General features: G+C 44.2%; 1 protein-coding gene across 1 annotated transcript in view; it reads right to left on the reverse strand.

Annotated features, from left to right (window-relative positions):
• Window positions 1-2,056: 2,056 nt before the first annotated feature.
• SPRED3 (sprouty related EVH1 domain containing 3) overlaps window positions 2,057-26,774 on the reverse strand; it is a 28,527-nt gene continuing 3,809 nt past the window's right edge. Inside the window, exons 2-6 of the mRNA XM_087727714.1 lie at window positions 8,974-9,145; window positions 8,307-8,475; window positions 6,116-6,198; window positions 3,388-3,549; window positions 2,057-3,165 (exon numbers count right to left, since the gene is read on the reverse strand). Of these exons, the coding sequence (XP_087583840.1) occupies window positions 2,452-3,165; window positions 3,388-3,549; window positions 6,116-6,198; window positions 8,307-8,475; window positions 8,974-9,141 (1,296 nt within the window). The 5' untranslated portion in view covers window positions 9,142-9,145 and the 3' untranslated portion in view covers window positions 2,057-2,451. The remainder of the gene's footprint in view (window positions 3,166-3,387; window positions 3,550-6,115; window positions 6,199-8,306; window positions 8,476-8,973; window positions 9,146-26,774) is intronic.

A 26,774-nucleotide genomic window follows, 5' to 3' on the forward strand; every position in this document is an offset into this window, starting at 1 on the left:
CGGGATCGGCAATTTTAGGCGTTTGGCAACCAGCTCGCACTTACGACGGTTGCAGAGCCTTGCGGACACGTGATCCCAATCTGCGAACTTCCAAGAAGTAAAGTAAATGGCTCACATTACAACCGTACCGATTTACAATGAGAGTACTTGAGAGACCGCCTCCTGTCAATTACCTCCCTGCGACCAATTAGATCGCATAGACTAGGCCTCCTCCGAGTTCCATCTGCCAGTCAGTGCCGACTGGCTACTACACGGAGGAGAGCCTTTTCAGTAATAGCTCCGACCCTTTGGAACGATCTCCCCGTGGAGATTCGTACCCTCACCACCGTCCAGACCTTCCGCACAGCCCTTAAGACCTGGCTAGCCCATCAGGCCTGGGGATAAAGATAATTTGTCCCCACCCGAATGATGAATGAATGAATGTTGCTTACTATTTTACTTCTATGTATTGTTTTGCGTCTATTGTCTGTACCCTCCCTTCCTTATTTTGTGTAAGCCGCCCTGAGTCCCCTTAGGGGAAAGGGCGGCCTATAAATACTAATAAACATTCAAACATTCAAACAATGGAAATTCCTCTCTCAGATACGGTCATAAGTTGAGAACTACCAACACAGGGAACCAGGGGCTGGGGGTGGAGGGGTGGGGGGGAATCTCAGAAAGAGCAGCCTGATGCAAAAATATTAGCAAAAATCGGAGCCCCGGGTAACCTCTAAGTGTCCAAACATAATCGCGAGAACTTCTGCCCGCCTTCCGGGTAACGGAGTTAATGCCAATCGGAAACAAGGCGCATCCTTCTCCGGTTGGCGCAACCTTACAAAGCAAACACAGCTTGAGCAGAAAGCTAGAATGCCAAGCAAATGACCCCCCCCCCCCTGACTGGAAAAGACAGGAGGGGTTTAATATTACGACTTTTTTTTTAACCAATCGGGCGCCCAGATTGTGTCTCAAACTACAATTTCCAGCAGGCCGAGTTCTGGAATTGTGAAAGAGGAGGGAGGGTGGGTTCAGGATTTAATGACAAATCCACCACTCTCCTCTTCCTGAACCCTCACCATACCAGCAAGAACTTCTTATACACTCATGGAAAGCAGCTTTTGAAGACAGAGACATGTCCAGGACATCATGCTCCCCCCCCCCAAAAAAAATACAGGTAGTCCTCGACTTACAACACTTTATTTAGTGACTGTTCAAAGTTACAACGGCCCTGAAATCAGCCACTTCCGACTGTTTTTCACCCAACTGTTGCGGCGCCTCTATGATCACGTGATCAAAATCAGATGCTTGGCAACTGACTCATATTTATGACGGTTACAGTGCCCCGGGGTCATGTGATTCCCTCTTTAGCGACCTTCGGACAAGCAATGGAGAAGCCAGATTCACTTAACAGCCTCGTTGTTAAGAAGGGTAAGGGATTCACTTCACACGTGTGGCAAGGGAGGTTGTAAAGTAGGGCAAGACTCACTTAACAAATGTCTCACTCAGCAACAGAAATGTGGGGTTCAATTGGGGTTGTAAGTCGAGGACTACCTGCACCCAGGACTTAAAAACCGGGACTGCGATGGGTCGGGAAAAGGAAAGGAGAACAGGATGAGATCCAAAAAAGAGAGCCATCTTCTCGTCACCCATGATGAGCTCCCGTCCTAAGGCCAACGCTATTATATTTCAGTCTTTAGAACAGAGGTCTCCAACGTTTGCAATTTTAAGACTTGTGGACTTCAACTCCCAGAATTCCTCAGCCATCTGGCTGAGGAATTCTGGGAGTTGAAGTCCACAAGTCTTAAAGTTGCCAACGTTGGAGACCCTTGCTTTAGAAGACATTGGGGGTGTCACAGGGAGGACGAGGAGCAAGGAATGCTTGCCTGATTGGTTTGCCAAAATACACGGCTGGTCGGTGAAATCCATCTCGGTGGAGGTTGCCCAAGCCTGCCTTGGACTCATCCAAACATGTACAGCAAGGACGGGCGGAGCTTATGGATGTTACCGACATTGGTAAAACACGGGATGCTTTTGGAGTTCATCGTAAACTTTGGTCAAAATTACGGCGTAGTCCTCTCATTTTGTTTTGCCGAGTTCATCTCCCCTTTCCTTAAAATAAACCCTCCCCCAAAAATCAGCCCTAGAGAGAATATCGCAGGGAGGGGAAGGGGGAATACATGCCTGGTGTGCACCCATGACAACTTCTGACCATCTTGCTTTCTCTTTCTTGCAATAAAGTAAGTCCCATGTTGGGACCGAAAATCATCCCGTGAGGTCTCCCAGGAGTGCTACCAACCATCCTCACCCAAAGGGGTGAAAGGGAGTGTGGGAAGGGGAAGAGCCGGCTGGGGGAAGGACTAGAACCCCAGCAAGCCTCCGTCTGGGAGGAAAGCTGCCTGCCTTACGCCCGTCGCGGCCTTGGTGGCAAAAACAAAAACAAAAACCCCAAATGGCGCGTCCGGTAATTGCTCAGTTTCACCGGACGGCTTTGTGCTTGCCACCGCAGCAACCGCAGCGCTCACCGCAGGAGTAGCAGGCGTGGAGGGGTAGGTAGCAGCACATGCACGGGACCACCAAGGAGAGGGTGGCCAGAGCCAGCCAGCGGATGCAGAAGTGTGGGTGGCCAGTGTCGCAAGAACAAGGGTCCGAGTACTCCCCTTCCGAGTCTGACATGCAATGGTAGAGCATGCTCTCGGCACACCACATACAAGTAAACTGGTAGACACAGTGGCCGATGGGGTCTGGCGCATCCTGGCACTGTCCCCGCCCGTTTTCTTCGTTGTTAAAGACATCCCGGCAGTAGACGCACCGCGAGGGCACAGTGTCCTCTTCCACACCCATGATGGCTCCAGGGGGCGCCTGTGGTGACTGCTGTTGCTCCTTCACCGGCTTGTGTTTCATGGGAGAGGAAGCCCCATGGATCCGGCAGGAGGGCGAGGCCTTGGGGTCCTTGAGCCGCCCTTCCGCCCCAGGGGGAAAGCTGTACTCCTTCTCCCGGGGAGATCGGCTGCCCCGTCCGCCCTTCTCAAAGTGTACGCACAGGTCGATCTTCTCGGGGTCTGCCTGGTGCTTCTGAACCACGGCCCGCCGGTAGTCCTCGTAGCCTTTGGTGACCCAGGGACAAGGGGTGATGCTCTCCAGCTCCTCCTCCTCTGGGAGAGTCAGCTGCTGCAAGGGCTCGGCTTGCACCTGAGGGGGGTGGAGAAGAAAAGGATGGAAGTCATGCCCAAGAAATTCAAGAAGTGGGTGGAGGGGGGGGAGGAGGAAAAAGAGGAGAAGGGAGGGGAGAAGAAAAGGGGGAAGAAAGAGGAGAAGGAGATGATAATCAGAGTAGAGTAGTGAGGAAAGGGGAGAGGAGGAGAGGGGAGAGGAGAGACGTGAGGAGAGGAGATGATGATCCTGACTACGCACCGGTCCAGCCGAGCTCGCCCCTTGTGTTGAACTGAAGGGGAACTCTTCAGAAATGGGGGTGCGAATAAAGCAGGTGGAGGAGGACTCGCTGGTCACAATGGTGATGGGTTTGGGGAGCATCTCCTTCTGGCTATTTGAGGAAGACTCACTATCTGTGCGCACCTAGAGAGAGAGAGAAGCCACAAGGCAGAGGTTATGCCGAGTCCGAGAGCAGGTCCCCGGGCTTTTCATTCAGTTGCCCCTAGCACAAAGTAGACTTGTGACCAAATAGAGGAGCCATCTTTTACAGGTAGTTGTCAACCACAAGATACTTCAACTGGTTGTAAAGGCAAAGTCGTTGCCAACTGTCACAATTGGGATCACGGGATGGTACAATGGTTGTAACTATCACAAGTGTGAAGATATTTAAATTTAGCAGCTGGAACAGTGGGGTTGTGCAGTGAGCCAGAACACACAGTTATGGTTGATTGGCAGAAGAGGGCTGGCTCCGGCATGAGGCAATCTGGGCTGTGATTGGTTGCTGTGGGTGCAAAGGGGGAGGTTCCCTTTTTTCCCGCCTTTTTCTTCTGTGTGCCCCTTGCTTGCTCTCTGATTTACCTCACGATTCTCCTGCTTGCCTGATTAGCTAGTTTACTGTATATAAATGTATTTATTTCTGCAAAACTGCAAGTTCGTGTCAACATCTCTTGATTCCATTTGGACATCGGCTGCGGCAACTCCCTGACAGTGCTACTCTTTGAAAAGGACCCATAAAAGAGAATATTTGTATCTCTGGGCTGAACTGAGAGATCCTTCATTGCATAATATATTTATATATATATAGAACTACAAGTTTGTGTCAGCGTCTCTGACTCCGTTTAGATACCTGCTGCTCAAATTCCCTGGCAGCGCTACTCTGAAAAATAACAAAAAAGAATATTTTTAGCTCAGGGCTGAACTGAGAGGTGTTTTGTTTTCCTGACTTTGGTGGTTTTCGGTCAGACGTTTCACGACCCAACTAGGTAACATCATTCCTGCTAATAGTAGTAGTAGATATTTAAATTTAGCAGCTGGAGCAGTGGAGTTGTGCAGTGAGCCAGAACAACAGCTAAAGCTGATTGGTTGTGCTGGCTCCTGCGTGAGGCAATCTGCGCTGTGATTGGTTGCAGTAGGTTCGAAGGGGGAGGTTCCCTTTTTTCCCCGCCAATTTCTTCTGTGGGCCCTCTTTGCTCTGTGGTTTGTCTCACGATTGCCTGATTATATATCGATGTAAAATATATGTATTTATATAAAACTACAAGTTCGTGTCAGTGTCTCTGGCTTCATTTGGACACCAGCTGTGCAATTCCCTGATAACGAGGACCAGTGGCAGCAGAGGTGGGTTCCTACCAGTTCGCATCTATTCGGTAGAACCGGTTCGTCAAATCTACCGAACCGGTTAGAAGAGGTTCCACCAGTGGACCCGGAAAGCAGGCCACACCCACAGAAGAGGTTCCAAAGATTTTTGAAACCCATCATTGACACACACACACACACAAACACACAGAGAGAGAGAGAAAGAGAGAAAGAAATAAAAAAAGAAAAAAGAAATAAAAAGTGAGAGAGAGATGAAAGAAAAAAAGGAAAAAGGGACAGAGAGACAAAAGGAAGGAAGGAAAGAGAGAGAGAGAGAGAGAGAAAGAGAAAGAGAGAAAGAAAGAAAAAAAAGAAAAAAGAAAGAAAAAGTGAGAGAGAGATGAAAGGAAAAAAGGAAAAAGGGACAGAGAGACAAAAGGAAGGAATGAAAGAGAGAGAGAGAGAGAAAGAGAAAGAGAGAAAGAAAGAAAGAAAAAGAAAAAGTGAGAGAGAGATGAAAGAAAAAAAGGAAAAAGGGACAGAGAGACAAAAGGAAGGAAAGAGAGAGAGAGAGAAAGAGAAAGAGAGAAAGAAAGAAAAAAGAAAAAAGAAAGAAAAAGTGAGAGAGAGATGAAAGAAAAAAAGGAAAAAGGGACAGAGAGACAAAAGGAAGGAAAGAGAGAGAGAGAGAAAGAGAAAGAGAGAAAGAAAGAAAAAAAGAAAAAAGAAAGAAAAAGTGAGAGAGAGATGAAAGAAAAAAAGGAAAAAGGGACAGAGAGACAAAAGGAAGGAAAGAGAGAGAGAGAGAAAGAGAAAGAGAGAAAGAAATAAAAAAAGAAAAAAGAAAGAAAAAGTGAGAGAGAGATGAAAGAAAAAAAGGAAAAAGGGACAGAGAGACAAAAGGAAGGAAAGAGAGAGAGAGAGAAAGAGAAAGAGAAAGAAATAAAAAAAAGAAAAAAGAAAGAAAAAGTGAGAGAGAGATGAAAGAAAAAAAGGAAAAAGGGACAGAGAGACAAAAGGAAGGGGAGAGAGAGAGAGAGAGAGAGAGAGAGAGAAAACACATGGCCGGCAAGCCACTCCTACCAGGTCACATGGCCTGCAAGCCACTCCCCCAAAGGAGGCCACACCCACAGAGTAGGTTTGAAAAAGTTTTGAAACCCACCACTGAGTCATTTTTTACCCCAGTGCCCTTGTAACTTTGAATGGTGGCTAAAAGTATGATTGTAAGTTGACAACTACTTGTAGTATCAGGCATTGGAGAATGATTTGAACCTTACTCTGGCCATGCAAAGGACAAAAACTTTTTTTTTTTTTTAAAGGGTGTTTTTCCATTCCTTCCTTGGCTAACACGGATGAGAAAAACCGCTTTACAATAATCAGAAAACATCCCGTTCGAAGTAGAAAACGGACTCACAGGAAGGGCTTCGTCCTGACCAGCTGCTTCATCCTCGGAGGACGAAGAGGAGCCGCTGGCACTGGAACCAGGGGAAGAAAAACCTGGAAGGTGGAGGTAAAAGTCTAAATATGTGCACAAAATTATACCAAAAGTCTTTTTTTAAAAAAAATTACAATAACAATAGGCCTTTATCCTGAATGAAATATGCAAACATGAAGAAAAAAAAATGAAAATGTATTTGTATGAAAAATGAAAATGTATTCAAAAGAATGAAAATTTTCTCATAAGCAGAGGTGTGTGCGTGTCCGTGTGTGTGTGTTTTGGATTTATATTGGCATGCTGCCTTGAATCGATGGGAGCTGCCGGCTATTATACATTTAAAATATTATTATTATACAATTGTATCACAGCGTCCAGTTGTTTCGCCGGATTTGGCATTGGTTACTAGTCGGACCCCACCCAGGGGCCTAGATACCAGGACTTAAAAATCAAAATTCAACGACTATGGCACAAACCAGCAGTGGTAATTCCAGTGGTAATCGGCACACTGGGTGCTATTCCAAAAGCACTGGAATTACATTTAAAACAGTTAAAAATTGACAAAATCACCATCAGTCAAATGCAAAAAGCCGCACTGCTTGGATCTGCACGCATATTACGGAAATACGTTACGACGTCCTAGGCCCCTGGGTGGGGCCCGACTAGTAACCAATGCCAAATCCGGCGAAACAACTGGCCGCTGTGATACAATTGTATAATAATAATAATAATCCTAAATTTATCGGACTTGAACATTCTGACTCTACAAAAAATCACTCTACTTGGAACAGCTTAAATCCTCCGACGTTACCTTAACAGTTCCTAGGTCTTTGGTTAGGACTTGAGCTGTTGAGCTATCAACCAGCCTCAAAGGCTGTGAATTCTCACCAAAGATTAACCAAATAATAATAATAACAACAATAACAATAATAATAATATTTAAAACAGTTAAAAATTGACAAAATCACCATCAGTCAAATGCAAAAAGCCGCACTGCTTGGATCTGCACGGATATTACAAAAATACGTTACGACGTCCTAGGCCCCTGGGTGGAGCCCGGCTAGTAACCAATGCCAAATCCGGCGAAACAACTGGCCGCTGTGATACAATTGTATAATAATAATAATAATAATAATAATAATAATAATAATAATAATAATAATAATAATAATAATAATAATATAAACAATAATAATATAAACAACAATAATATAAACAATAATAATATAAATAATAATAATATAAACAATAATAATAACAATAACAACCTATTGTCATCAGGGCACTTGGCACCATGTCCAAGAATTTTATAAGATATATCAACAAATTGCAGCTTCCAGCAATAACACCAGCAGAACGGCCAAAAACTGCGCTACTCGGAACATCTTATATTTTAAGAAGGTCCTTGGTTGATACCTAGGACGCTGGCAGCAAACCGTATCAACCATTAGCACCAGTCACTGGTATTTGTGGTGCATTTTTGAATGTTCAGTTGGCTGAATTTCATGTTTAATGAATAAAGTATATAATAATAATAATAATATCAGCAGTGATAGGTGTCTTGGGTGCAACCCCAAGAGAACTGGAGCTCCACTTGAACACCATCGGCATTGACAAATTCACCATCTGTCAATTGCAAAAGGCAGCTTTACTTGGAACCTAATCCATTCTGGGACGACACCTCTAATGTCATCAAATATCCACATCTGCCTATGCCAGATCTTTAGGAAGGGCTCAGTAAGTGGATAAATATGCCAGATCGAGTCTGAACATCTGGCTTGACAGTGCGATGAACCGTAATAATAATAATAATTCCAGAATGAACTCCTAAATTGTCTAAGCTAGTTCCAGAAATTCTCCAGTGTTTCCTGCATTCATTTTGAGTAAGGAAAAAGCCTAGTAGAAGACAGTGCAATTACTCAGCATTTCAATAACTCTCTGTAGTAATTACTGTGACCCTACAACTTCTTTACAAATTACTCCTATTTCAGGGATTGGTGGAACTCAGAAAACAATACCTAGAAGTTGATCAATGCTGCCAGCTTTGAACCCGAAATTTTCCATTGTAACATGCTTAATGGAAGTTGCCGTATTCCAGTGGCTCAGTTGCATAGCCTGGTAGCCCCCCCACCCCAACCCCCCCACCCTAGTTTCCCAGCAGTCCCCTCACCTTCTGTGATCTCCTTCAAAGCGGCTTGCACGCCATTCTCAAAAGTCACTGCATCTGCAGGGCTCTGAAAAGTGAGGCCAAACTTGTTATCCCCGACTTTCCAGTGGTGGAAAATGGGGTTCACCTTGTTGTAGACCAGGTCCCTTTTCAAGGCACACTCCAAGATGGTCTGCAGGACAGGAAGGAGGAGGAGGAGGAGGAGGAGGAAGAGTGGATGATGGGAAGAACAATTGGAGGACACCTCCCCTCCCCACACCTCATGCTGCCCACCGAGACTACGTTGACCTAAATGTGGAGAAAAGCTGACTTTTGCCTCTAAGATTAAGACTGGGTCTGATGGGGAAGTCACTTGAGCAAATATTAATATCCTGAATTAAGGATTGCTACAGTCTTACTGGTAACATCCCGTATGCTTTATCGTCTCCTGCAATGGAAGGAGAGGAAGGGTCCGCTAATGCAGTGTTTCTCAACCTTGGCTACTTGAAGATGTCTGGACTTCAACTCCCAGAATTCCCCAGCCAGCGAATGCTGGCTGGGGAATTCTGGGAGTTGAAGTCCAGACATCTTCAAGTAGCCAAGGTTGAGAAACACTGCGCTAATGTACTCTTAATCTCTTTGGTTTGCAACCGTCTGCCTCCTATCCCCTTCCCCATCCCATCGGTCTCACCGTCTGGTCCCGGAGTCGCTCTCCGTTGATCAGGTACTGGCGGCGCGGCCCTTCGTCAGGGAGCCGGACTTTACAGATGGTCACATGGCTCAGGCCACCACCGCCCATGGGCACCCAACCGCCGCTTGAGTCGTCTCGAGTCATCACCACAGCCCGCACCCGAACCATGTAACTGGGAGGAAACAGCAGAGAGGAAGGATCAGGTCAAAGCAATCTCCCCCCACCCGCTCCCTCAAACCAACCTGGGCCATTGCTTTCCCCAGGTGATGTCCACCAAGCTTACAGCTCCATCGCTACCCCAGCTGGGGAAGATGGGGTTGTGGTTTTTATGTGTCGGAGAAGGCTGATCTAGACATGGTTTCCACCTCCAGAAATTCAAGTTTGCCTTGAACTAACCGAGAAGGGCCCTGGACCACCAACTTCCAAGATGGTGCCTTCTTCTCATAAGTTGCAAGTTAACTTTTGAAGAGTCACCAAAAGTGGTGAGGTTGTGAGAGATTGAATTGAGTTTCTCTTTCCAACAACCTCAAGGATCTCCAGAAGTTGCAGATACTCCAACACTGGGAGTTTTTAAGAAGATATTGGACAACTATTTGTCTAAAATGGCAGGGGTGGGTTTCAACCGGCTCGCGGCGGTCCCTGCGAACCGGTTGGTCGGCGAACCCGGAAGTAAGTAACTTCCGGGAACAGCGACTGGCTCACCCGCCCGCCCGCGCTCCTTACCCGGTTTTGACGAGTTCTGCACTTCCACGCATGCGTAAGATGCATACAGCGCCTGCGTGATCCTCCAGGAGCAGCTGGAGCATCGCACAGACGCTAGTACGTATGCGTGCGCTGCGCGCATGCATGAGGATGCCGCCGGCCCCGTTCCAACCGAACTGGTTGGAACGGGGCGAGAAACCCACCCCTGTAAAATGGTATGTAGTTTCCTGCTTGAGCGGGAGGTGGGACTAGAAGACTTCCAAGACCCCTTCCAACTCTGTTGTTCTGTCATACTTCTACTTCAAATTTCTGCAGGGTTCACGTGGAATGAAGTTCCAGTTGGTGGTACCTAAATAGTGTATTTAACACACCTGTTTCTAAAAGCTGCTCTAGGTATCGTGATCTCTTCTCATGGGGAAAGGCCAGGTGGCCTAAAAGGTAAAAGCCCTGTTTGCTTAAGGCCCACCGTGAATCTGCCTCCTTCACCTGGAAGGCACCTCCTCTCCACGTGAGGACAGACGATGATATGCAAAGCAGACTTCAGAAGAAAAACAGGTCCCACGTGGACATCAAATATTCTCATTACTTATTAAGCCGCCCACACAGAGAATAGGAAAAGGGAGTTCAGATATTTTCCCCCTTCAGATTCACATGGGGATAGAATCGGTTTTACCTGCAAAGATAAGGCATTTTACCTGCAGCCCATCTTTTGCAGCAAAGCTCCCCAGGTAATTTTTTTAAAAAAATAATTTATTTTAAGTAAAATCAACAACCGAAAAGAATAACAGAGTTGGAGGGGAGTGTGAGGGTCTTCTAGCCCAAGACCCTGCTCAAACAGGAAATTCTATACTAATTATGGCCTTTAAAGCGCTCCATGGCTTAGGCCCAGGGTACCTGCGAGACCAAGGTGGCGCAGTGGTTAAATGCAGCACTGCAGGCTACTGCTAGATCAGCAGGTCAGCGGTTCAAATCTCACCGGCTCAGGGTTGACTCAGCCTTCCATCCTTCCGAGGTGGGTAAAATGAGGACCCAGATTGTTGGGGGCAATATGCTGACTCTCTGTAAACCGCTTAGAGAGGCCTGAAAGGCCTATGAAGCGGTATATAAGTCTACAGCTATTGCTATTACCACCTACTGCTACCGGTAGCCTCCCACCGTCCAGTGCGATCCCACAGAGTTGGCCTCCTCAGGGTGCCGTCGGCCAGACAGTGTCGGCTAGCGACCCCCAGGGGGAGAGCCTTCTCTGTGGGAGCCCCTTCCCTCTGGAATGAGCTGCCCCCGGAGCTTCGTATAATTCCCCGACCTCTGGTCCTTCCGACACGCCCTAAAAAGTTGGCTTTTCCAGCAAGCCAGCCTGGCCTGAACAAAACAAAATAAATGATTGATCACTGTTAATTTTAATTCGAATTTTTTATTTTAAATGTCATTGTCAATTTTAATTGGGTTTGGGATATTCTATTTAATTTTTTAAAACTTTTGTATTATGTCTTTCTTTTAATGTTGTACGCCGCCCTGAGTCCTTGGGAGAAGGGCGGCATATAAATCTAATAAACCATAAACCTATACCATTCCAGACAAAACGATTGTCCAAATCTCTTCTTTAAAAACTTCCAGTGTTGGAGCATTCACAACTTCTGGAGGCAAATTGTTCCACTGATTCATTGATCTCACAGCCGGGACATTTCTCCTTATTTCAAGATTGCTTCTCTCCTTGATTCGTTTCCATCCGTGGTTTCTTGTCCTGCCTTCAGATGCTTTGGATTTGACTCCCTCTTCTTAATGACAACGCTTCAAATATTGGAGCATTGCTATCCTGTCAACCCTACTCCTTCTTTTCATTAAACTCAAACAGACCCAATTCCTGCAACCGTTCTTCGTAGGTTTTAGCCTCCAGGCCTCTAATCCCTCTTACTGCTTTGTTCTACACTCTTTCCAGGGTCTCAACATCTTTTTTTTTATACTATGGTGACATCATATCATAAAATTATCAGCGCATTATAAAATGATCTGCAAAAGTAAAAGCCACAAAAATTAAAAACGTAGTCCGAAACATAGCCTTATTGCATCCGCTGAATCGCGGAATCGCTGAATCGGGGGGCTCTCGAAATATCCAGCCCCCTGGAGATTGTGGCTGTTGTATATTTTAATGTTGTTTGTGTATTATTCCCCCTCTCTTGTTTTATTGTAAGTCGCCCGGAGTCCTTCGGGAGTGGGCGGCATACAAATCAATAAAACTATAAACTATAACTAAAAACATAGCCCGAAACACTGAAAACCCAAATCCAGTTAAGAGGCCCCGGGAAAATCTCCCTCTCGAGCAGTGGAAATTAAGTAAGCACATAAGCAAAAGACATCATGGCTGAAAGTAGCATTATTATGCTGACTTCTCTGATCTTACAAAATTCACCTACACTCAAAGGGTGGTTTTTGCGAAACACAGCGGAACAAGCCGAAATGAGATTGGGTCGTTGAGGATTCATCCCTTTATGGAAAACTAGTTGTGTTATGGGTGCAAACTAAGCTGTCAGGTTAAGCCTTGGCCACTTGTACTTCAACTCCCAGAATGCCTCATCGTGGTTGAGACACTTCGTTCTAAATCCTCAAAGGTAAAAAGTTCAATAGGAAAATAGGGATTTATGGGCGAGACTCACAAACCCAACTTTTCACCTGACAAACTAAAAATAAATAATAGAAGAATGATTCACCTACTGACATCCTCCAAGCTGCCATGGATGACGATCTAAATCACTCTTTCCCAACTTTGGCCAACTTGAAGATATGTGGACTTCAATTCCCAGAATTCCCCAGCCATCATGGCTGGCTGAGAAATTCTAGGAATTGAAGTCCACCCATCTTAAAAGTGGCCACAATTGAGAAACGCTATGTTAAGCCAACATACAGTTTATTTGCTTGTACAAAACACATCAACACAACATTTCTGGTTTGCTAGCTTGAGTTTCGAGTGTAGTGTTCTACATGAATCTAGTTGTACAAGGACGACGAGAAAACCAAACCTTGAAGGTGGAAGCTTTAGGACAGAGGTCTTCAAACTTGGCAACTTTTAAGACTTATGGACTTCAACTCCCAGAATTCTCCAGCCAGCTCCACAAGTCTTAAAGTTGCCAAGTTTTGAAGACCTCTGGTCTAGGAGGTTGGATGTTGAACTAGCTGTGGGAGGACTCAAGATTGTGGTCCTCTGTAGGACTTCGGCCTAACCCTACCTTCTCAGACTGGCCTCCCTCCTATTTTTGTTGTTCGGCAGACTTCATAAACTCCTGAACAAAAGATTGCATTTAACTCTCAACAAAAAAGACATGGAAATAAGAGTTTTATCCAGAAACTCCAATTCAAGTCTTAACTCTAACTCGGCCAAATATGGCTGGCCTTACTTAATCCCAGAATTCCCTGCCCAGCAACCTTTTAAGATGTCTGGACTTCCAATATGTTGGCTAGGGAATCCTGGGACTTGAAGTCCATCCATCTTGAAGGGGGTCAATGTTGAGAGACATTCTTCTTTCTCTCCAGCTTCCCTTTCTCTATTTTTTTCCCCACCATTTGCATAGTAGCTTCAGCTGCCTGGCCTCATCATAATCTCATCCTTCGGCAAACAGATGCTTTTCAACGTCTTGCTCTCCGAGTTAATGATTAAACTGTCTGAAATGGAAGGCAGAAGCAGGAAAGGATGTTTGAGCTGATGGAAAGAATTCACAGACAGCTGTATGGAAGCAGACGACTTAATGGAGACCTTCTATGTGGGTTGGACTTCAAGTCCCAGAATCCCCCAAACAACAACTCAATAGGCCTTATGGCTTAATTTATTCAAAAACTTCCTTGATTACGGGACTGGAGGCTAAACCGTACGATAAACAGTTGCGGGAACTGGGAATGTACGGGCTAAAGAAGAGAAGGGGTGGAGTAACACAGTAGCATCTTCCAATACCAGTAGTCCTTGACTTACATGAGTTCATTTAGTGGCCATTCAAAGTTACCACGGCACTGCGACCTTCTGACGAGCAAAATCAATGGGGAAGCCAGATTCATGGGTTACTAATTTAACAACTGCAACGATTCACTTAACAGTGGCAAGAAAAGTTGTCCCATAGGGGCAAAACTCACTTAACAAACAAACAACTTAGCAACATAGATTTTGGGCTAAATTGTGGCCGTAGGTCGAGGACTACCTGTACTGGAAGGGCTGTCACGAAGAAGAGGGGTGGTGGTCAACCAATTCTCCTTAACACCTGAAGAAGTAACGGATGGAAATTTATCAAGGAGAGGACCAACCTTCAAATAAGGAGAAACTTCCTGACAATGGAATGACTTTCCTTTAGAAGTTGTGGGTTCTCCATCACTGGAGGCTTTCAAGAAGCGATTGGACAGCCATTTGTCCTTGAGCTTGGACTAGATTTGATTTTGATTTTTGATTTTACTTTATTTGTATGCCGCCCTTTTCCCTGGGGGGACTCAGGGCGGCTCACAATATAAGGGAAGGGGAAAAACAGACAAGTTACAAACATGAAAACAATACACCGTTAAAAAAGCACAACAGTCATACCATTCGAGTGGGGTTGGAGTCTTTAGCCCCAGGCCTGTCGGAACAGCCAGGTTTTAACGGCTATGCGGAAGGTCTGGAGGGTGGTGAGGGCACGAATCTCCACGGGGAGTTCGTTCCAGAGGGTCGGAGCAGCCACCGAGAAGGCTCTCCTCCAGGTAGTCGCCAGTCGACATTGGCCGGCTGATGGAATTCGGAGGAGGCCTAATCTATGGGATCTTATTGGCCTAGTGGAGGTAATTGGCAGCAGGCGGTCTCTCAAGTACCCAGATCCTATACCATGGAGGGGTTTGTAGGTGACAACTAGCACCTTGATGACCTAGATGACCTCCAAAACCCCTTCCAAGTCTGTTATTCTGTTACTCAGAGGATACAAGCCGCCAACTTCTACCAGCAAAGGATCAGGTTCATTTTAGGTCTAAGCTAACGCATCATTTCACTTTGGACACCTCTGGATCATCATCTACATTCCCGGGTCTGTGCCCACGTCAAGATTCCTCTCCCAGGCCACCAGCTCAGAGCTTACCACGTGCTCCAGACATCCTACAAGCTCATAAAATATATATTGAGCATCAAACTTCCCTCTGGTTAAGATCCACCTCTTCTGCTCGGGAGGTGGCCCAGAAAGAACATTTCTTACCCACCTCCCTTGGCAAAAATGGAAGCAAACCCGTGCCATTCTCCGCCTTCGCATCGGTTTTGCCGATTGACATCACCTCCCCACCATCCAACCCCGGAGTAGGTGGTTCTCCATTAGCGTTTGTTCTCGGCAGAGCGGCCACAAAACGAACAGGAACGTCCTTTGGGCTGATCAATTGATCAATCCGAATAAAGCTGGAAGGGGTCTCTGGAGGTCCTCTAGTCCAAACACCTGCTCAAGCAGGAGACCCTCAACCGTTTCAGACAAAGGGGGTGTCCCGTCTCCTCTTAAAAAGCCTCCAGTGTTGAAGCACCCACAATTTCCACAAGGAAAGCCATTCCACTGGTTAATCGTCTTCACGGCCGGGAAGTGTCTCTTTAATCCCAGATTGCTTCTCTTCTCCAAATAAGACCCTCGAGATCCCTGTCCATTAAAAAGCAAAGCTGGCGGAGGCTTTCTTAATTCACAATCGATTTACCGAAATCACCAAAAAAGGCAGCTAAAGATGGTGGCCATCTTGTTTGGCAAGCAAACATTTAATTTCATCGTCTCTAGATAGATCAAGCGGAGTAACCCTATCCAGCCCCCCCCCCCCGCTTTTTTAAAAAGGAATTTAAATTTAAAACAGGAAATTTAAAACGGCAGATTTCTTTTTCCCCAAGAAAATTTAAATTCCATCGTGAAGGCCTGCCTCCAACACTCCCTGGGTAGAATGCATCCATGCCAGTTTCCCCCAATCTTTCCAGATGTTTGCCTTCCAAATCCCCATCCTGGAATTCTGGGAGTCGAAGCCCAAACATCTGGAAGGCACTAAGTTTGTAAAGGCTGGAACAGCGACCGTGAATCGGTCGCAAGATCGAGGCAAACGACAAATTTGTGGTATATAATGGCTGGGCTGGATTTCAAAGCATCCTGCATTATTTGGGGGAACCTTTCAGCCTCCACCAAGAATTCTAGAATTTATTTCATGTAGGAGTCACGCAATTCCCCCTCTTCTTCAGTAAGCCTGAATCATTTTATAATCATTCTTATTTAGGAAATAAACAGAAAACGAACGCTCTCAACAAATCTGTCAGCGATCAGCTATCTCCTAATTAACCGTTTCTGTTTCAATCAAATATAGATGCATGTTACCCCAGGTTTGGAGTAAAAACACAAAATAATAATAAAATAAACCCATTGAAGAAATGTGATTTCAAAAGCTCCTGTTTGTGCAGTTCAAATCTTATCTACGATATGCATTTTAAAAAATAATAATTCCTTATTAAGGCAACATGCCGGAATAGAAATGTAGGGAAAATCCAAAGTAGAAAAAAGAAAGGAAGGAAGAAAGGAAGAAAGAAAGAAAGAAAAAAAGAAAGAAAGAAAGAAAGAAAGAAAGAAAGAAAGAAAAAGAAAAAAAGAAAGAAAGAAATGACTTCTCTGAGCATTAAATCAAATTAGTTTTAGCTGATCATCCATCGGTTTTTATCCTGCACACTCAAAATAATAAATAAAATCTGTAGTGAAATCTTTAGATTACATTAACAATATTCCTCTCTCCTTATATTCTCCTTTCCCTTCTGCAAAGAAAGATTTTTTTAAAAATTGTATTACAGTCTGTTTAATGACGTCAAACCTCTTTTCCCCAGCTTATGATTTTTGCTCATTAAAACCTATTAAGCCATTTTAATTCTCTTGCCCAGGATGGACGCTGTCCATTACTACCCCACCCCTCAATTTTTTTCCCCCCTGTCGGCTGCTCTCCAACTATCTCCGTGTAACAAAGAGGTGCCTTCTGAGAACTAAGTGGCACGATAACACGCACAGAGACACAAACGTATCCGCCAGCAAACAGGGCACTACGCGGGAATGAAACTAGCAGCTGAGTTCGGGGCAGGGGGGTGGGTGGGAGAGAGAAACTGCGTTTATGGCAAACAGATTAAACGCATAAAGGGGAAGACCACAATGGACACATCACCCAGCCGAGGAACAAACAACACACGAGAAACGAAGCATTTGAAAGAAATGCAAACGAATGGCAAAAAAAGGAAAAACCAGATAACTCGTTCGCAGCCCTGGCTACTGCGTTAAACTTGTGCCAGGAAAGGCCAGGCGTAGAACTTTGGTTAAGGAAACCCTGAATAATGGCTTCCGAAGCAAAACTCGGCGTGCTAGGCTAATTCTGAGCATCTCAGTTCCTCCTGGATGCTGGAGAGATGCTTGTCTGTGTGAGTGGGTGTTATATTCCTTGTTTGGTTTTTATTTCTTAAACAAGGCTCCAGAGTTTTAGAGTCAGGAAGATGGGCTCTTGGGAAAAAAACAGGACCCCTTTCTGCTAAAAAATACCAACTCAACTCACCGCCTTCACCCCCCCCCCCCGGCTTTCTTGCCCTGTGGTAAGAGGGGCAGCCAGTCAATTTGACAAATAATTAAAGTGAATCAATAAATGATTTGACGGCCTCTTCGACGCCTTCAAGAGGGACTCTGCCGCATGGGTGAGAAGGACCCCCCACCCCCCGCGAAGGATAGATTGTATTGACCCAGGTGAGAATCACTCACACACACACACACACAGACTCTCTCTCTCTCCCTCTCTCTCTCTCTCTCTCTGTCTCTGTCTCCTCGACTTACAATGGTTCAACGGCACTGGGAAAAAGTGACTTAAGACCGTTTCCCACACTTACGACTATTGCAGAGCCTCCCCAGGATCACATGTTTCTTTACCCAACTAGGTTAACTTCATCGGTGCCCGTAGGGGGTGTGGTTTACAAACAGAGAGCCAACCCCACTCCCAGCTAGCGCTGATAATGTTACCTAGTTGGGTAATGAAACGTCTGTAAGAAAACTCATAGAACGGCAAGGAGCCCACAGTCTCCTCCTCCTCCTCTTCCTGTCCTCCATTCCGCAAACCCCACTCCCTTCCGGCGTTAATGATGTTGCCTAGTTTGGTAATTAAACGTCTGCAAGGAAACCATCAAACTCAGAGAGAGAGCATCAAGGACCTCACAAATGGTCCTTGATTCTCCAGCCAGGTGGAAAGGCCCAGCTAGAGATCTAGAAGAGCCAAGATTTTTAAGGAGCAGGGGATGGAAATCCCAGAAGTTACACATTCAAAAGGGAAACGAAGATTGACATCCATTTCTCAAAAGAGATCTGTCAAGATTGGAGGCCTCCTCGGGCAATCAGCCTGAATACAGACTCCGATCTCGGAGATAGTCGAGTGCAAAGATTAAAAGATGATGGAGTTGTTGTGTGGGTGGGTGGAAGGGTAGGACCATCAAGTCACATCAGATGATTTTCATCGCCTTCATGACGGTGAGGCCAAAAGCGTGGCTAATTGCGGCATGGATTTTTTAAAAGTATTTTTGTCCGTCCGTCTGCTTCCCCCCCACCCCCCCGTCCCAGTATAGATGATCTATTCCAGTGATGGCAAACCTTTTCGGTACCGAGTGCCCACCCCGGAATACGTGTACATGCACGCGTGTGTGCCAGAATGCCAGAAAGCTAAAAACCAGCTGGTTGGTATGCGCATGGCTGTTTTTGGCCATTTTCCGGGCCATTTTCAGAGTGTTTTTGGAGCTTTTTCTGGACGGTTTTGCATGCTGTTTTTGGCCTGAAAAATGGCCCAGCAATATCCTGGGGTTTTTTTTTGCCGTTTTTTCAGTCCGTTTTCCAGTGCTCTGGCACCCGCAAAGAAATCAGCTGGCCAGAAATCAGAAGTGCAGCTGGCGACGGTGCACATGGGCACAGAGAAGGCTCTGCGTGCCACCTTTGACATGCGTGCCATAGGTTTGCCATCACGGATCTATTCTACCCCTGAGTTTGCTTTTATTCAAGTAAGGGACCTCCAAATATGCTAGTTGCATCAGGGTTTCTCAAGGTTTGCAATTTTAAGAGATGTGGACTTCGACTCCCAGAACTCCCTAGCCAGCCAAGCATTGAGAAACAATGTGACCCAGTGGTCATTCTGGATGGGGATGATGGGAAGATCTGGAACATTGGTGGAAAAAAATTCTGCTTTGTACCTGAGGCTTGCTTGAGCATTGTATGTATGTATGTATGTGTGTGTGTGTGTGTGTGTGTATGTATGTGTGTGTGTGTGTATGTGTGTGTGTATGTATGTTTGTGTGTATATATATTTATTTATTTATCAGCACAATTACAACATATATATATGTGTGTGTGTGTATGTGTGTGTGTGTTTTATTTGTGCTGATAAATAAATAAAGGGAGACTAGTATAGCAGTTAGCTTCCTCCCATAATTGGGGCTTACCAGGGGTTGTAAAAATCTAATATATATATGTATATATATGTATATATATGTACATATATGTATGTATGTATGTATGTGTGTGTGTATATATGTATATATATGTACATATATGTATGTATGTATGTATGTGTGTGTGTGTGTGTGTATATATATATATATATATACACACATACACACACACACACACACACATTCTTTTCAATGCTGAGCTGGCCTTAAAAGAGGGAGGGAGGGAGGGAGGGAGGGAGGGAAGGAAGGAAGGAAGGAAGGAAGGAAGGAAAGGAAGGAAGGAAGGAAGGAGAGGGAGGGAGGAAGGAAAGAGAGGGAAAAGGAAGGAGGAACAGGCCTTTTAAAATTGAAAGGATCGTCTATGTATTCTTTTCAATGCTGGGCTGGCTCAAAAATTATCTATAAAAAGAGGAAGGAAGGAAGGAGAAAGGAGAGAGTTGGCAGGAAGGAGAGGAAGGAAGGAAAGAGAGGGAAAGGAAAGGAAAAGAGGAAGGGACCTTTTAAAATTGAGAGGATCGTCTATGTATTCTTTTCAATGCTGGGCTGGCTCAAAAATTATCTATAAAAATAGGAAGGGAGGGAGGGAGGGAAAGAGGGAAGGAAGGAAGGAAGGAAGGAAGGAAGGAAGGAAGGAAGGAAGGAAGGAAGGAAGGAAGGAAGGAAAAGGGACTCCTTCAAATCGAAAGGATAACCCTGCCTCTTTGAGATGACAATTTCCACTGGACCAGAGGAACACACCCCAAATAACAATAAACGCATTTGAGCAGCTGGCCGCAAAATTTGGAAAATTATGGGCAGGGCGTCACGCTGGGAAAAACTGCTACGCCCATTTCACAGATCAGCCGGGATAAAACCATCACCGTCCACTTATGCAATGAGGTTTATCTACTTCCGGAATTCAATCCATGTTTTCTTCTGAGATGTTTTCCTGGTTTTTTGGGGATGGGTGGGCGAAGGCCTCCACGTCCCACTGCAGCTTTCCTTGCAAGAGGCTTTCCGCCCTGGGCAGGGAAGACCGGAAAATAAGGAACACTTTCAACTATCCACGCCTTTCCTTAAGCCCTTCGGATGAAAAAAAATTACTTTAAAAAACAAAAACAGGAATTTGGAAAAAAAAAATAGTTCAATATTTCTTAATTATGTCCCTAAAACCAGATAACGGCCGAGCATGGCAGCCCGAAAGGGCTGAGTTAAGGCTGAGTTGTCGTTACAAAACAGATAAGAGCTCGGTGTGGTACCATTTAAGCTGGTGTCGATTTTCTCCAATGTAAGTGAAGGTTGGCATGAATTTCTTGGAGGGTTACGAAGCTTTGGTCAAGATGTCCCTTGAGCCAAGGGGACTCTCAAGACTTAGGAGGTTTTGAGGTGCTGCCAGAGATTGGTGGTGGCCATCGGTTCTTTAATCTCTTCCCAAAATTAATTCCAAGGCTTGAGCACCTGCGCAGATCTTGACTCTACCCAAGCTCAACTCTAACTATCAAACCTGGTTTTTCGTAGCCAAGACAAGAATCCTCTTTTTAGTATCGGCTCACAGGCTTGGAAAAAAAGACAGCCTCGTTATCCTGAAAAATAAACTTCCAAGAAAGAAAGAAAGAAAGAAAGAAAGAAGGAAGGAAGGAAGGAAGGAAGGAAGGAAGGATTGATTCCAACCAACCAACCAGCTTACAGAAAAAAATTGCATCACAATCCCAGGCTAAAGACAAGCCATCTTTGAAGGAACTCCACCAACAACCTTTGAAAAGAAAAAAAGAAAAAAAAAAACAATATTTGGGAAAAGGTGAAACCAAAATGGGGAAGGAAAAGGAGGCGAGGTGAGACCCCCCCCCCTCTCCACCTCATTTCTTGTTTTTGGAGCCTTTCGATCATATTTGATGTTTTCCTGGCGCAAAGAGGAAAGAAGTCTACGAGAGGAGGAGGAGAAAAAAAAAGCGAACCCAGATCGACACCGCCAGACGAAAGGGATCTTCGAACACCCCAAAATATTGTGCCTCCCCACCCACCCATCCAAAATTTGCAGCAGTGCCGGCTGTTCCAGAGATGTTTGGGCCATCCTCAAAAATCGAAGAGAAATGGCTGGTTGGTTCCCTCCAAAGGGCCAGGGAGAGAAAGAAAGAGAGAGAGAGAGAGAGGAAAAAAAACCCCTTAGAAATATCAATCCCCAATATTATCCATATCTATCTATCTATATCTATCTCACAGTATTTTCAACATCCAGGTGACATCACAACGCGTTGCCATGGAAAGCGACATTATGTATTACAAGATCAAGAAGCAAAGTGAAGACACGTATTCCTCGTTTTGGTGGTCAGAGGAAGAAAAAGGAGGGGAAAGAGAAGAATTCTCTCTCTCTCTCCCCCTTTAAAAAAATTTTTTTTTAAAGTCTTTTTTAAAAGGCTCCCTGAAACACGACCCTTTTTCCATTTCACGAAAAGGCACACCGAACTAAAGCAAAACCCCCCATTTTCTAATGTCAAAGAGGTTTTCTTTTTATTTTCTAAGATTTTAAACTCCTACACAGAGAGAGAGAGAGAAACACACACACACACACACACACACACACACACACACACACACACACGGTGAAACCAGCAAGCCACAGCAATAATAATAATAATAATAATAATAATAATAATAACAACAATAACAATAATAATAATGTGAATTTCCCACATCATTTTCCCCCAAGCTTTTTTACTTTTACGGCTCTTCGTCAAGTAGGGATAAAACTGCCAGTGTGATTTCGAAGGGCTGGGAAAACATGCCGGGAACCGACACCTGGCCAGCCTCACTTCAATCCCCACCTGTACGTCTGTCCCCCCACCCCCACTCACCTCGCCCCTCCGGTACACACCCAAACAAGCCAGCAATCTGACATCTACAACAAGCCATCATGTCAACTGCAGAAAAACGTACGCACACCCCTTGAGCTCCTGGCATTCGATCCCCACTGGAAAAGGCACATCCGCCTCACTCAAGGTCTCCTGCCCGGGCACCGTATCATAAAGAGATCACCCACCACCACGTACCAATGAATATACGACCTACCCACCCACCCACCCACCCACCCTTAAAATAAAGCATCTCTCTTTGGAAGCCAAGTAGCAAAACGAAAAGTCAGCATCGTGCTGGCTTTTTTCCCTTTCAAGATCGAGACTTAAGAAAAAAAAACATTTTTCCTCCGACATGCAAAAGAAGGTTACAAAGATTAGGCCACATATATAGGCAAACACAGGCATGTATGAAATATATATATATATATATTTCCATATATGCGTATTCGTTGCACCTATGCATGTGTGCATCAATATCTATATATATATATATATATCTCCAGTTTCAAACCTTGGTGCAGAATTGTAGCCTGCGATGATGTATATATTTAGGAAGGAAGGAAGGAAGGAAGGAAGGAAGGAATAAAAATCTGTAGCCCCCTCCCCCTCGAAGTGAAAAGGATGCTGAAAGCTGTCAGCAGTCTCTTCCTTGAGATCTGCAAACCCACCTACCCACTCGCCCCCTTTCGTCGTTGTCGTGGTCCTCCTCCTCCTCCTCCTCCTCCTCCTCTTCCTTCGTCTTCCTCCTCCTCCTCCTCTTCTCCTCCCTCGCTGGGGCTACAGAGCAAGCTCAGACAAAATACGCTCTCTCTATGGCCAAGCTAGGCTGCCTGTTCCTTCAACCCATCTCAATGGAAACCCTGGTCTGGATTTTTGTGAATGGAGGGTCACATGACCTAGGCTAGGTTCTTTGTCCCGGTTTCTTGAATAAACAACAGGTGAACAGGGATGGGGAGGGGGGGGGATATTACATATATAATATCTATATAATATTTACACACACACACACAAAGACATAAAATAGTCAAATATGGATATTCATCCCAGGAGAGAGAGGGAAAAAAAAAATAAGATTTAGAGAAATGCTTTCTTTGAAGCTCCAGGGGTTTCAAAAAATGATTGAGACAATAACAATTAAAAAAAATTATTACTGTGACAAATTAGTCATAAGAGCCCCCCCCCATCCCCCCACCCCCGTAGACCCCATGCAAACGTAGGAGAGAAAGAAATTAGCTCACCACCACGGCCATTGCAGATATAGATATAGATATATATATATAAAAAAAAACCTGGCTGTTTTTTTATGAATGAATCCAGATTCGAGTGGCTTCGATTCACAAACAAATAGACCCCCCACCCTCTTTCCCTTCCTTCCTCCCTTTCTCTCTCTCTCTCTTGCTCTCGCTCCCTCTGTCGCTTTTTTGGGTGGGATTGAATTCCATTCATAAAAGAGAGAGAAGACCCACCTTCATCTTTCCGAAGGCAAAAAAGAAAGAAAGGCTCATTGAGAAAAAAAATAAAGGAGGGGGGATAAAAACCCACCATCGCGGGCGGCAGACAGTACATCATTCGAAGCAGGAAAAGGGAAGGAAGAAGAAGAAGAAAAAAAAAAAGAATTCCAGTTCCACCAGCGGATTATTATTATTATTATTATTTATAATAATAATAATATTTTTTAAAAAAAACAAGAATGATTGAATATATATATATATCTATGCCAGAAATCAAAGACGAGGCTCCCCAGGAAGATTGTTTTTTTAAAAAAATTTTTTTTAAAAAAAATGGGGAAAAAAGGGGGGGGCTTTTAAACCCTGCGGATTTTTTTCTCTCTCTCTCTCTTTTTTTTTTATGAATGGAGCTTTGAGATCTCCCGCGGCTTAGAAGGGAGAAGGCAGCAAAATCCCCCTTCATTCTTAAAATAATGCATCGTTAATAAGAGGCAGGAAGGCGAATTATTCAGAGTGGTGGTGGTGGGGGGGGGAAGGGAAGGGAAAGGGGAAAAAAAAGGAGGGAGGAAACCCACCCCTCCACCCACATAAGATAAGGAGATAAATCAACTCACTGAGGATGGACTGTGGTTGAAGCTGGGGCTTTGGGCTGGCATAGTCCCACACCGGAGGAGAATGACCCACGCACCAGTTCAACCTGAACGCACAGAGAAGGGGTCGATACTATATATATATATATATATATATATATATATATATATATATATATATATATATATATATATATATATATATATATATATATATATATATATATATATATATATATATATATATATATATATATATATATATATATATATATATATATATATATATATATATATATAGGCTGACGTCGGTGGTCATACTATATAGAGGATGGGAAAAATAGCAGCCATTTCTTCCCCTCCCCCCCCCCAGGAGGGGAGCACATTAAGCCTGGTAACTCTCCCCCCCCCAACTCAGCCCCCTCTCCCCCCCTCCCTAGAGAACCTGGCCCTCCCTCCCTCCCTCCAACTCCTTTCCACCTGCCCCAATGGCACAGCTGCTGCAGGCAGAAGTACTAACCCCCCCCAAATGGGGAGGGGGGGGCAAAGACAGGGGTTTATTTACACCAGGGCCAAAATATGGGGGGAAGTGGGGGGGGCAAGAATCTAAACCTGAGAAATGGGGGGGGAGGAAAAGTGGTAGGGGGGGGATTTCTACCTGGTCCTAATGCCCTGGGAAGATAGAAATTGTAATATAGACCCAGGGATGGGATGTGGGGAGAAGCTAGAGAATGGAAATTGCTGCAGAAAATGCGGGTGTGACTGAGCTGGGAGGGGTAGCAGTGACTGGATGATGTGTGTGTGTGTGTGTGTGTGTGTGTGTGTGTGTGTGTGTGTGTGTGTGTGTGTAAGGGGGGGGTGTTAAGATGCTGGTTCCCGAGTCGAAGCTTCTTCTCTTAATGAACATGAAGCTGCTTTGGCAAAGGGGTTGCAACCCCCCCCCCAAAACAATCAATTTTAAACCAAAGATGGGGGAAGGAAGAAGAGCTGGGGGCGAGGGGGGGGGGGCTTTGCTGGCTTTCTCCGTGCGTTTATTTCTTGATCCAGCCAATTTTTACAGCAAGCCCGATTTGCACACGGGACGACACGCTGGGCGGTTTGCGGTTTTAAAAAAAATCCACCGTATCGTATCTCGTAAAAAAAAAAAAAACAACCCACCCCTCCCATCCCCCACAGCAGTAACTACAGGGAGTCCTCGTCTTACAACGGTCCGTTTAGTGACCAAAGTTACAACGGCACCGGAAAAAAATGTGACTAGAATAGAATAGAATTCAGAATTCAAATAAATTCAGAATAGAATAATGAAGAATTTAGAGTAGAGTCAATAGAATAATGAATTTAGAGTAGAGTCGAATAGAATAGAATAGAATAGAATAATGAAGAATTTATATAATAGAGTAGAATAATGAAAAATGTAGAGTAGAATAGAATAGAACAGAATAATAAAGAATTTAGAGTAGAATAGAATAATAAAGAATTTAGAGTAGAACAGAATAATGAAGAATTTAGAGTAGAGTAGAATAGAATAATGAAGAATTTAGAGTAGAATAGAATAATAAAGAATTTAGAGTAGAGTAGAATAGAATAGAATAATGAAGAATTTAGAGTAGAATAGAAGAATAATGAAGAATTTAGAGTAGAATAGAATAATAAAGAATTTAGAGTAGAGTAGAATAGAATAGAATAATGAAGAATTTAGAGTAGAATAGAAGAATAATGAAGAATTTAGAGTAGAATAGAATAATAAAGAATTTAGAGTAGAGTAGAATAGAATAGAATAATGAAGAATTTAGAGTAGAATAGAAGAATAATGAAGAATTTAGAGTAGAATAGAATAATAAAGAATTTAGAGTAGAGTAGAATAGAATAATGAAGAATTTAGAGTAGAATAGAAGAATAATAAAGAATTTAGAGTAGAACAGAATAATGAAGAATTTAGAGTAGAGTAGAATAGAATAGAATAATAAAGAATTTAGAGTAGAGTAGAATAGAATAGAATAATGAAGAATTTAGAGTAGAATAATGAAGAATTTAGAATAAAATAGAATAGAATAATGAAGAATTTAGAATAAAATAGAATAGAATAATGAAGAATTTAGAGTAGAATAGAATAATGAAGAATTTAGAGTAGAGTAGAGTAGAATACAATACAATAGAATAGAGTAGAATTCTTTATTGGCCAACTGTGATTAGACACACAAGAAAATTGTTTCCGGCTCTCAATGTACATACAACATAACATACATTTTTCACACTTAACAGCAGCAGCCTCACGATCACGTGATCAAAATCCAGCTGCTTGGCAACGGGTTCATCATTATGACCGTTGCCGTGCATCCCGAGCTCTTGTGATCCCCTTTTGCGACCTTCTGGCAAGCTGAGGTTCGGGGCAAGCCAGATTCACTTAGCAACCTGAGTTACTAACTTATCGACTGCAGCGATTCACTGAACAACCATGGCGAGAAAGGTCATAAACGGGGGGGGGGGAGGACGGGGGCAAAGCTTACTTCACAAATGTTTCACTTAGCAACAGAAATTGGGGTGTGTGTGGTTTCAATGGTGGCCGTAAGCCGAAGACCTGCTGTAAACAATCAAGTCAGTCACTTGATCGGTTCTGTCTCCCGGGGCCCGCTGGACAAACCACATTTTTAGAGTCTTACAAAAAAGCAGTCGTACTTCAGGGGAATGAGGTTGCACAGAGAAGGAGCCACCACTGAGAAGGCCCAGTTTGGCAGTCCAAATTTTATATATGTACAGTATATAATGGAAAAGA

Source organism: Thamnophis sirtalis, unplaced genomic scaffold (genome assembly GCF_051295495.1).
Source record: "Thamnophis sirtalis isolate CommonGarterSnake01/CBP01778 unplaced genomic scaffold, rThaSir2_p1.2 scaffold_13, whole genome shotgun sequence".
Taxonomy (NCBI): Eukaryota; Metazoa; Chordata; class Lepidosauria; order Squamata; family Natricidae; genus Thamnophis; species Thamnophis sirtalis.